Source organism: Dipteris shenzhenensis, chromosome 26, assembly GCF_047967505.1.
Source record: "Dipteris shenzhenensis isolate YYH24624 ecotype China chromosome 26, Dip_SZ_1.0, whole genome shotgun sequence".
Lineage (NCBI taxonomy): Eukaryota > Viridiplantae > Streptophyta > Polypodiopsida > Gleicheniales > Dipteridaceae > Dipteris > Dipteris shenzhenensis.
The window spans coordinates 9274459-9286617 of NC_141621.1; the positions used below are offsets into that span (position 1 = coordinate 9274459).

A 12159-nucleotide genomic window follows, 5' to 3' on the forward strand; every position below is an offset into this window, starting at 1 on the left:
GTATATTATGTACCTTTTGAAAAAAGAGTGTAGAGATAATCTTTTTTATCTCTTGTACCTAACAATGTTTACTCTTATGTGCAAAAAACTAGCATATGGACAACATATTGATTGATTTACCTATGATTATTGACACACACCAACTCTCTCTCTCTCTCTCTCTCTCTTTTGGGGGTGAAAACACACTTTTTTTAAAAGTGAAAACTTTGAAGGCTTTATATTACAAGATAGCTATACTAGAAAAATGGGTAGGCCAAAAGATTATGGGGTGAAAAAAAACACACACTTTTTCTTCTTTTTTTGGGGAATGATTTATATTCGTGTGTGTGTGTGTGTGTTTTCCTTACATGAGAGTGATGTGTGTAAGCAAGCCCTCGTCTTGAGACTGATGGAGCATGCTCTCACCATCATCTACTACAATCCATTGAGCCACCATTGGCTTGGAGTTGTGTCTCAACCGAGTCGTTTGATGCTTTTGCGGAGCTCGCCATGTGACACTCCCCCATCACGATCGTTTTCACCATGCATTGCCACTCCCTTCACTTCTGTTGCTTCATCCCTCTCCTTGACCCTTCATTGCCTCATCCACAATTCGCTTCTAAGCTTCCTCCTAAACGAATTCGCCCCTTTAAAGATTTCCTTCCGCACCACTATCACAAACACACTCCTTTTCATTTCAGCACTCGTTGTGCTGCTTCGCGCAATGTTGGCATCGAGCATCGGCCTGAGGTGGACGGGGACGCCAAGCCCCTTTCCGCTGGAACGGACATTCAAGTTCTGAAGCCAGCCACGGAAGCTCTCCCGGAGGAACAGCAAGGACGGAAGCCGCAAGGTTACTTGATCAGCGCGAACGGATGGGAAGTTCTCAGAGTTCATCATGATGAATCGGATTTGCTTCGACAGTTTGCAGAAGTGCAGGCTAAAGCGTTCCACGTTCCCACCTCCGTTTTCAACGATTTCTTCTTCACTCTCTTTAAGGTTGGCTCATTTACTGGGAGCAATTATGCGTAAGTGTTGTTTGCGGCCCAGTTGACTTTTGTCAATTTATGAAGCTCCTGATGCCGCAGGCTGAAGTCTTGAGCAGTCTTCTCTACAAGATGCGGAATGCAACTTCAAATAGGTGCGCAAGCATTACAAACGCCTGGATTTAAGCTCTTTGTTCACGCTTTGGAATCGGCCATTGTTATATATCTTGTGGACTCCGACAGGTACGCATGCCTCGTTGCTGTTCCTGAGTCCATGCACTTAACCAGAAGAGAGGTTGTAGGCGTAGTTGATGCAGCAGCCATGGCAGACAGAGATGTTCTCAGATGTCTCCCTGGTGTTGACGAATACTTATATATAAGTGGTATGGCCGTGGATGCCAAATACAGGTAGCTGTGAGTACTTTCCCTTTTGTGTGTGCATGCACTTTCAGGTTTGAATAATTTGCTATAATGTCGTTGTTACGGGTAGTTTTAATTGTGTGACGGTAGCGCATGCTTTTATCCGAAGTAGTGCTTCTCAAAAGAGTTAGGGTGAATTGGGAGTTTTGGAAGGTAAAGATTCCCAATGTGTGGTTTTTGAGCTGGAGAATTGGGAGTTGAAAGTCCATCTCTACCAACCACTCCATGTGTATACGGTTAGTGAAAGGTAAATAAGGAGTTAACCTAGTTGAATGAAAAAGAAAGAAAAGAGTTAATTTAATGAAAGGAGTAAGGGTTAATCAATTTGAATAAAAAAGAGAGCATTATGTAATGGTCCAATGAGGGTCACTGCAACGTTTCAACGTTTCCTTTTTCTGTCGTCTGTTGTTTCTCATTCACGATATATATAATTTGCTCAGCGTATAGTATATGCATATAGTTGAATAGGTAGACAAGGAGTCAAACACCAAGGAATTAATCCAAGCTATATATAAACTACACAGTCGTGCTCTATATGTATGGTAAGCAGTACAATTATCTTTATGCATCCAACATATGTATAAGCATAAGTACGTAGGCATAAGTCATGACTATACATAATCATTTTGGCCTTGGCCCTAATGACGTTGGTGCCACATGGAATGGTTCCTTGATGGAAGGCATGGTTTACCTTGAGGTGACTATCATGAAGTAGAAACTCTACTCTTTGGTTTGCATGCATGCACACACGCCCACTGTTTGTGGTGACATCCATATAACTTTATATTACAATTAGCAGTTACCAAAAGGGGAACATGCAATTACATCAACAAGTTGAATACATTCAAGAGGCCTACCCTGGAAAATTGAAAGCTGAGAGAGAGAAGAAGAAGAAGAAGAAGTGAGAGAGAGAAAGGGGGAGGAAACTATGGGGACAGAAATAGCAAGCACCAATTGGATGTGGACAATGTACTGTTGCTGATGTCAGTATTGTACTGCTGACATCATTGGTGGCTGCTGCTGCACTGCTGTCCTGTTGTCCTGTCAGCCCTGTGGCTGCTGCATATGGCTGGCAAACAGCAAATCATGGCCTTAGGCCTTACATGGGGGGGGGGGGGGGGTTTAGATGGTGGTCTGGGGGAGAGGGGAAGAGGTGGTTTGAGACGGGGGATGGGTAGCTATGACTGTGACTGATTCCAGGATCGGCCTGTGGAAAGGGAAAAGGGAGGAAATAAAAAGGCGGAGAAAGGGAAGTACGGAAGCAGTCGAAGGAAAGAACAGAGAGAGAAGAAAATGCCCAGAAAAGCACTTGCTAGCTCAGGTCCTGCTCTCCTTGAGGACTTCATCAAATGTTTTGCTTAGGAGGTCAGCAAAGATAGAAACTGAAGGCTCATACCCCAAACAATCTCTTCATTATGTGGCTCCTTATAGGGGAGGAAGCTCATCTACCTACCCTCTACAGTCTACTCTTACCTCATTCTCGGCCTCCTCCCTACTTTTTCGGTCGCAGAGAAACCTTGTCTAAATTATGAATATATTTAAGCAACTTTTTTAATAGTGCAGAGTGTTTGTTAAGGGATCCTCAGGAGACTGGGGGAGAGGTGCGCTTGTTCACAAATGCTTCTGGGGTGTTTTTCTGTTTGTGTCTTTCCAGGGTAATAATTGTGTGTGTGTATTTTCTTCTTCTTCTTTTTTTTTTTTGGGGGGGGGGGGGGGGGTGCGGGGGTGTGGGAGTTGTGGATTTCGAGGTTGCATTCATGATGTTTTTGGGGAGAGGAGACTGAGTGACGTTCTGTGAACTTTGCAACTTGCTCTCTAAGAATTGCTGAATCTGGAAAGCAGGAGACAGAAGGTCGGCACGGTTCTACTTCAAGCATGTGATTTGACAGCATTACAGTGGGGGTTTGAGGTTTTGGTGCTTCAAGCATATGAGGATGATACAGCAGCGAGGAATCTCTATTCAAGAGCTGGCTACAGAGTAATCTCCAGTGATCCGTTGTGGCTGAGTAAATTGTTGGGAAAGAGACGGCGAGTTGTGCTGGCTAAACAGACTCCCAGAGTTACTGTAGATTGATCCATTCATTATTGAATGTGATTTACTCCTGCCTTGTCTTGATAGCAATTGACATCTTACAAAAAAAGATTAAATTCTCTATGATGCTTCAGTCATCTATTCCATGAGGAAAGAAATATCATGTATTTCTAGCAAAGTCCTGTGCTGCTTCTAATAGTTTGTTGCTTGCCTTGTTCTCAATAATTTATATGTAGCTGCTGCTTACCAAATCTCCTTCCCTCTGTAAATGAAATCCCAGTTGTTTCTGTTGTGAGTTGGTACTGATGTGTTGATCAAGTAGCTTCATTGATTTACTTGTGGAAATGTGCCCGAGGGTACTAATAAAGAAGGTAACTTAGTGAGTTCGTGATTGCCCCTCTAAATTCTCTCCTCTGGCCGCATTTTTGGAAATAAACGAGGCTACTGGAAAAATACGAGGCAACAGTCACCTCTTTTCCCTATATCCTAACTTCAGGAAAATAACGAACAGAAAACCGTATATGAGTGAGTTGCACACAGAAACAAATGGTGTGCAAGCACATGGAGTGTCTATTCGTGCAATCAATGGACAAACCTAACTGCACTAGTTTTGCAACCTAAGAGATGGTGCTGAGTTCCCAAGGTATGTCACATCTAGAAATCGTAAATGTGATTTTTTATTATGGCAGTGATACTAAAACATGGCATTCACTTAGAAAATGCAAGCATGTGAGTGCATGTTGACTTTGCAAGGTGAGGCCTTGACATTATACATAGGTCTCAAACAGAGTATCCTTAGGGAGGAAAAATTAAGGATGTCTTTAAACAAAGATTATGGAGTATCCTCTAAAGAGAAAAATATCAGCCTAAGTGAGCATGGAAGGTTTGGAATGTTTGATTGAGTGAGTTGATATATATGTGTGTCTGTGTGTGTGTGTGTGTGTGTGAGAGAGAGAGAGAGAGCCCAAAAAAAAAAAAAAAAAAAAAAGTGTGTGAGAGAGAGAGAGAGCGCGTTTCGTGAGCTACGGTGTTTTCGCTTCTTTTCTAGCTACGGTGTTTTCGCTTCTTTTCTAGGCTTCCATACAGCCCCCCTTTTAGCCCCATATCTTCATTGTACAGTCCGTATGCCCTTCTCTACTGTCCCGTCAGCTCTCTGTACAGGGGCCGTGGAGTCTTTCTCCGGGTTGCTTTTTTCTCCGTACATACTCGTGGAGGCTTTCTTGTACGACCACCGCACAGCTTTGCACTCCCTCTGTACTGCCACCGTATAACTCTGTCCGTACGCTCATTTCTCTGTACAAGTCCGTGGTTGCCTGCTTGTACGACCACCGTACAGCATTGCGCTCTCCTTCCGTACTGTCACGTTGCCTGCTTATACGACTACCGTACAGCTCCATGCTGAAGGTTTTCCGTATAACTCTGCAGGGACTTCGTACAGTCTGCCGTCGTTCCGTACACTTGACAGGGTTTCCGTACAGCCTGCACGACGTTTGTACAGTTTGCAGGGATTCCATACGTTTTGCTTCTGTTGCTTGTAGGGATTTTCTACAGTCCTTGCTGTCTTTTTCAGTGCATCCTTGAACAGGCCTCTACCAAGTTCTCTATACAGTCTTTCAGGTATTGGCGGTTTTGGAGCTTTCCGCTTCTTCAGATAGAATGGCAAACTATGCATATGAGAAAACCTTTCAAATGTGTTACTCTCAATGTACAGGGTATGTGTGATGGTAGAAAATGGAAATATGTGTGGATGCATCTCAACAAATTACAACCAGACGTAGTCGCATTATAGGAGCATAATCGACACATGTATGTGGGTCGGATTGGACATTTTGCTGGTTATGATATTTTTTATGCTGGGAAACACTTTCTTAGGGGTGGCATTCTTGGTGAAGCATGATCTTCAGTCGCTTGTGGCCCTCAATGATCATCAAGGCAGATGGATTATCATACAATGCCTCATTCAAGGAGAGATTTTTGAATTTGCCTCAGTCTATGCTCAACAATCTTCGTGCGAAAGGGCTTTGATTTGGGATGCTATGCAAACTTATCCATGGAGACATTATGTTTTCATCTGTGGTGACTTTAATAATGCTCCATAACAGGGAGATAATACCTCGGGTAACACTCATATGTTAGCCTCTCAAAAGCAAGCATGGTCTCAATTTTTACTTCAGCTTTAGCTTGGTTGATCTTTGGAAGGAATTACAACCCATGCTGCCAGGCTACACCTTTCAGCATAATGCCCAATCTTCTTATTATGCACGCTTGGATCGATGGTATCGAGTTGATTTGCAGCATTGTGATAATGTTACTTGTAAACTTTGGATTGATTATGCCTTCACACATTCGGATCATGCGCCTCTTTGGTTAAGGCTCTCCCTACATGCTTTTCTAGATGACATATTGCCTTGTAGAAGGCTACAGTTGATAAATAATAGTCATTTGGAGCATGCTGATTTTAAAGCATTGGTTTGTGATGCCATTTAGCCACTTTCTCATCAGACACAGATAAATCTTGATTATGCATGGCAAGCTTTTGTTGCTAGAATATTCAAGATTATGGCAAATCTCATATGCGAGCAATACGGGAGTGTTGCTCATGTCAAATACACTTGCCAAGATTTGACAGAGCTTGGTCATCTTAGGCTTGTGTCTTCAGAAGAAAACATGTTTCTATGCTAGGCCAGATTTTTCTTCAATCTAATGATAAAAGAAACCTCATTAAATGGGAAACACGCTCTCGATAGAAAGCTTTTCTTGATAAAGGTTGGTCCTCAAAGCAATTTTTTAACAGCTTGCATTACAAGCGATAGGCACCAAATATTTGCCAGATACGGATGCCTCATGGTGCCTCGTCTGCATCTCGCTCAAAACTTGCTCTTGCTTGTGTGCAACACTTCTCCTTTAATTTTGGACATGTGGTTCCTCCTCCTCAAATTGTTTCTGCACGGCAGCTTCTTTTACAGCATGTTCATCCTATCCATTCTGCAACACAGGCTTTGGAACTGGAAAGCCCCTTCACAGAAAGTGAATCGTCTTATGCAGTTAAATCTTGTGGTAGATGGAAATCCCCAGAATGGGATGGTCTCACTGTTGAAGTTTTCCTGGCTTTTTGGGATCTTCTGACATCTACTTTGCTGCGCATGGTTAATTCAGCTTGGGAAAATTAGCACATGCCAATGTCATGGAAAAAAGGACTTGTAAAGCTCCTTCCTAAGAAGCAATTATGTGATTCACTCTCTAATTGGAGACCAATCACGCTTATGCCTGTCATTTACAAAATCATAGCCAAAATGCTTGCAAACCGTATCAAAGGTTATTTGCATGAGGGGCTGCATCCTTCTCAATATGGGTTTATCCCTCGTAGGCATACTCACTGACAATATTGCAAATGCTTATGTTGGGATGGAATATGCAAAATACACGCAGCAGGATGTTCTACTCTTGCAGGTGGATATTGCAACAACTTTTGATACAGTTCAATGGGAATTTATCTCGCAAACCATGTGAGCTTTGGGGTTTGGAATAAAAATGCAGTAGGTTATCTAATGGCTCTATGAGGACATCAAAGCTGCCTAGAGACATTTCTGAAGAATGGACTCTTCTTTGTTCGGTCCATCAAGGATGTCACCTAGTGCTTTGTTGTATTCCACTGCTATGCATCCTATGTTGCAATATATGGACCATCTGGTGGATACAAGAATCCTTCATGGCTTGGAAATGGTAGAAAATCACAGCATGGTTGCTCAAGCCTACGCTGATGATTCCTTTTTTACCCCAAAGAATACTCAGAATGATCTTTTCGCTTTGATGCAAGCTCTTTCGCTCTATGGCTTGGTAGTTGGTTTTCATGTGAATTTTCAAAAGTCTAAGGCTTCTCCCCTTGCATTCTAAAGACTGGCATGGTCTCTTTTGGGCCAGGGGAAATAATTCCACCCACTCAAATTGTTCGTCATCTTGGTTACCCTTTGGGTTGGGGGATCACCCGTCATCATCAGCAGATTGATTGAGTGCTTGTCAAGCTCAGAAAAAAGATTGAATATTGAAAACTAGCAACCTGGCCATTGCATGTTTGACTTCGAATAGTGCAATTCATTCTAGTGGCCTATATTCAATTCTATTTGCCTCTAATCATGTTCAGTAAAGCAGATCTTGCTTCTTTCATGTATGTAATCATGGAACTCTTTTGGTGATCCAAGCATGGCCAGAAAAGTCTAAGACTGCTTTTAGTGCATTGACTATGTTCACAAAAAATGCATGGAGGTCTTAATATCATTGACATCCAAGTGCACATTCTTGCTCACAAAGGGAAAATGCTGTTGCAATTTATGCAAGGTGATCAGCCTAGGGCTATTATGATTCGCTCTCTATTACAACAAATCAATACTTCTACCTTTGGTCATTGGCAACCCACTCAGTGGGACTTCTTACTTGGTTGCTTTGATGGTACATTGCATAGTTGCCCTTTGATCTCCAGCTTGCTTCTTGATTGGAAGCACGTCCTTTCTCACTTGGAATGGCATGGCTGGGATTCTCTTATAGGAAATTCCTTGAGGGCTAAAAGTATTCACTAATCAAAAGCTTTTCAGCCTCCGCTGGCTTTACAGGAACCTAGACGTTCCTATTTTATTACTTTCAAAGGAATTACTTCTTGTTGCGGATGTCATTCATGATGATGGAACTATTTTGCCTTTTTCTCTCACAACCACACGGTATGGCTTGGGATCTCATTGTCCTCTATGGCAAAAAATTACTTGTATGCTTTCACCTTTTGTCCCAATTCCTCCTTTAGAACTTCAGGATAGGCTAGAGGATTGGATTTTGACTTCCCAAGAGTCCTCCTTTCGTCCTTTGAGGCTATCTCATATTACAGTGTCTGCATTATATAAAATCCTTTTGCCTCAGCCTTGGGTGTCAGATAAGGCTAATTCTATTTGGTGAATGCATCAGCCAACTAAGTGGTGGAGAAAAAGACTAAGGCAACTTTGGGCGTATAAACGTCCTCTTCGGCAACAGGTCTTTTTTTGGAGAGTTCTTTTGGGGGGTTTTCCATCTAGTCAACTACTGGCATGTAGACACATTGCTCCTGCTATGTGTCACAGATGTTTGGCTTCTCAGGAGACCGTGCTTCATTTGTTCTGGTTTTGCACGTCCTCCCCTGAGTTCCTGGATTTTCTTCGATAGCGGCTAAGAACGAGAGTCCCGACTCCTGCTTTTGGAAAATTCTTATGGCTCTTTGGTTTTCATCTGTGCACTCAGGAGTTTGATCTTTTCTTTGTTTGGTTTCGTTATTGGGCATTTTGGACTTTGTGGATAAATAGGAATTGGAAAGTCTATGGTGATCCAACATTTTCTTTATTTGCTTTCTTCAAGCGTTCTCTGCAACAATCTTTTATTGACTGCTTGCAGACTTGCTACATCGATCATGATGTATATTTAGCATATACAAAGGTTTTCAGCACAGCAGCTGATGTAATTTGTAGCTCCTCGCTTTGAGGTGGTTTTTCTTGTATTATAAACAATCATGGCTTTCACTATAAAAAAAAGTGTGTGTGTAGAGAGAGAGAGAGAGGTAGGTAGGGTTTCCAAACTTGAGAGTGAGAAAACAAGGAGATGGCCAAGTGGAATCTAATTATAACTAATTCCAACTTTTTCATATGATGGAAACCTATTCACTCCTACGACTTCAAAAATTCACTTCATCCAATCTATTCACGATTTTCTCACCAATCACTCGCATCGCTAGAGGAGGTGAGAGAGCCTTCTTGAGGTTTCGCGAATTCGCTTCTGCTTCTCGAATTTGGAACCGCCTCAACTTTTTGCCCTTTTGCTTACCTTAATCGTGTCTCACCCGCCTCGCTACAAATACTAGTACCTATTTTCCAACATCGTGGGCATCTATTTTCCAACTTAAAACCGTCTTTAACAAGTGATGTTGAAAAATCGGTACTAGCATGTTGATATGTCTACACTCACATTTTATATTTAATGTTACAATTCATTTAGATACATTGGAAATTGTAATGGCACATAAAAATATAGTAGTCATTCGAGTAACCTCTACAATCTAGATAAGTATTATATGAAGCATTTCGAACCCTTTCAATTATGAGCATGTGTCAACAAAGTGATGCATCCAATATATTGAAGTGAGGCCCTTTTCTCTTTCTAGGTAGATGGTAAGAGAGCATTGGCTAATACAAGTGTGAATGATTTTAATTTTCCCCCTCTTTTTTCTTTTTTTTTTGGGCGGGGAGGGGGGGGGTAAATTTTATTGCTCTTGCTTAGACTTTTCTCGCACACTACTCTTTGAATTCTCATGGTGGCAGAGCAGATTAGGTACACTAGTGGATGTGGTGAGGCCAACATGTGAAATGTAGAACTTGTCTATATTTTGGCATGTGGAGTTCATGTTAGAGCAACTGATGGGAAACCTTAATTGCAACATTATTGCAAATTAAGGAAAAAAAGAGTGTTCCCAAGATGTTTTACAGCTAAAACTGATATAAATGTGTGATTTTTATGAGTTTATATGTGTTGTGCTATAATATGGCATCCTCCATGACCCTTGATCTGAGAGGGATCTCATGGTAGCTTCCTTGACTCCCTCAACCATTAAGGTTCTACTTTCTGCAGAGGACAAACAATAAGTGGGCGGGAGTATTGGACTCATGCCCATGAAGAGCCAAGTTTGGGATTGGATTTAGGCGAGCTTAGGGCTAGATGGCAACCACATTCAGGAGGCCACCATCTATGGGAGAGGATTCTTTTTTCCCCAGTTGAGTTCTCGGCCCTAGTGGAGCAAAGTCTAGTATTTTGTGGCCCACACCTTGTCTCTTTCATCCCCTAGTACCTTTGTTTCACAATTGATGCCACGGATGTGACGCATCATGTACCATGTTTCTCATTGATGCTCTACTTCCCAGGGCCTCTAAAGAAGTGCTGACCCATCCCCCAGTGTTAAAGTCACCATCAACTCAGCAGCCTTTGTTGTGTGGCACAAATGATGGGGTCCCTCAAATCAATGTGATTGTTGAGTGCCCTGAGACCCATGCAGAGGAGATCCTCCTCAAGACTCTTGATGGGGGAGAGCTCCAAAAAAGGGTTAAGGTTTTTGGTCTACCAGGTCAGTGCCTTGTCGTCATAGATAGATGGTCACTTGGCATGGGCTTGTCCCAAAGGACAGGGCAAGGCTCCCCCTCTTTCTCAGGCTTGCCAGGGGCAACGGAGAGAGTTTTGTACTAGACCACCAATAGGAGTCCTAGACCCCCTAGGTGGAGCCTTTCAAGGAGGCTTGTACTAGGGTGGAGAGGAAGAATCCTAGCTAGAGGGCTGCAAAAAATCGCAAGAAGCAAGCTAAACTTAAGCAAAAGATGATGGCAGATTGGGCAACAACTTCCTCACCGTAGGGGGAGCAAACAAATGGATCCCCCTTAGGACATCCGCAAGCTCCTGAGGGTGAGATCTTCTTTGATTTCCTAATAGACCCACAGGAGGCAATGGCCCTAAATACTCAGGCTTCTACAGAGTGGCATCCCACAAGAGAGCTTGCCGCATAGCCCCCCCTACCCATTGCATAGAGCCCCAAATCCCTGCCTACCCCCAAGGATATCCTCTGCCCCCTCCACCCCCCCACTTCCCCCTTTGCCTTTCTCCACACCCTAGCCTCAACTCGTCCCCCTTGTTGTAGTCACTCTCACCACCTGCCCTCCGCCCAATTCTTGTCTGTCCCTCCCCCCATTGCAGTGGTCCTAGGTGTGGCCCACCACACCTAGGTGGTGTGGTGGTCACTCTCACCACTCGCCCTCTGCCCACTTCTTCTCTATCCCTCCCCCCATTGCAGTGGTCCTAGGTGTGGCTGCGTGGGGCAAAGTTGAACTAGGCCAAGTAGTTGGATTCCTCATAGTGACTGAGATTTGGGATTTGTGATTTGGGGTAGTACTTGGCTTTTGATGGATTCTACGAGGGTGCATAGCGAGATATTTAGGCTGTCAGGTGGGCATTGATATTTGATGAGATACTTTCCCTAATGCTAGAAAGTGTGGGTCATAAGGTTCTCTATACTAGGGCTCAACCTAAACTCTCTTTAGCAGGTAGGGCCCTAGTGGCCAAGTAGGTCCTCCTAGCTATAGCTTGGTATATAGCCTCTTGTTGGTGCTTTCACAGAGGCTACATTAGTTAGCTAAAGTGCTTAGTGTGCGATTTCCTATGGCAGGTTTGGATGGTGTGTGGAACATTAGAGCTAGGGGTGCTTGGTAGAAGATCCTACCCTAGGCACAAGGAGGGCTTGACATTATTGATGTTGAGATGCAAGTTAATGGTATGCAATCTCACCCTAGGCTCTGAGTCTTGGAAGCTCTTGCTTTAGTGAGGGCTTCTCAGGAACTCTACCCATCCCCTCATGGGGAAGGGCTTCTTCCTGATGAGGATCCTTTAAAGGGTCTGGAGGGTTTGTATGGCGAACTCATCCACAGCCCAGTTTGACATGCCTAAAGGAGTTTGAGAGGCATCCATTCATAATTCATCCAAAGGTTCAAGATTAAGAGGGACTCATGCTAGGGTAGCGGACACACATCTAGTGGGAGAACGGCCTAGCTAGGTCCTTTGGAGACTTGGAGCTACCTTCCTATGGAGGCAAAGTCATGTGGATAGGATCTTGCTCATCTAAGGGGAGCTAGCAGCCAGATTGTAGAGATTGACACGATGATCCCTAAGGCATGGTGGGAAGGACTGTGCAGCCAT

General features: G+C 43.3%; 1 protein-coding gene across 1 annotated transcript; it reads left to right on the forward strand.

Moving 5' to 3' along the window:
- The first annotated feature begins 342 nt into the window (after positions 1-342).
- Positions 343-3667, forward strand: LOC147884639 (Acyl-CoA N-acyltransferases (NAT) superfamily protein). The gene is made up of 4 exons (XM_087397643.1): positions 343-978; positions 1068-1120; positions 1209-1373; positions 3228-3667. The coding sequence occupies exons 1-4, from the start codon at positions 523-525 to the stop codon at positions 3457-3459; spliced, it is 906 nt and encodes a 301-aa protein (XP_087253769.1). The 5' UTR covers positions 343-522; the 3' UTR covers positions 3460-3667.
- Positions 3668-12159: the final 8492 nt, after the last annotated feature.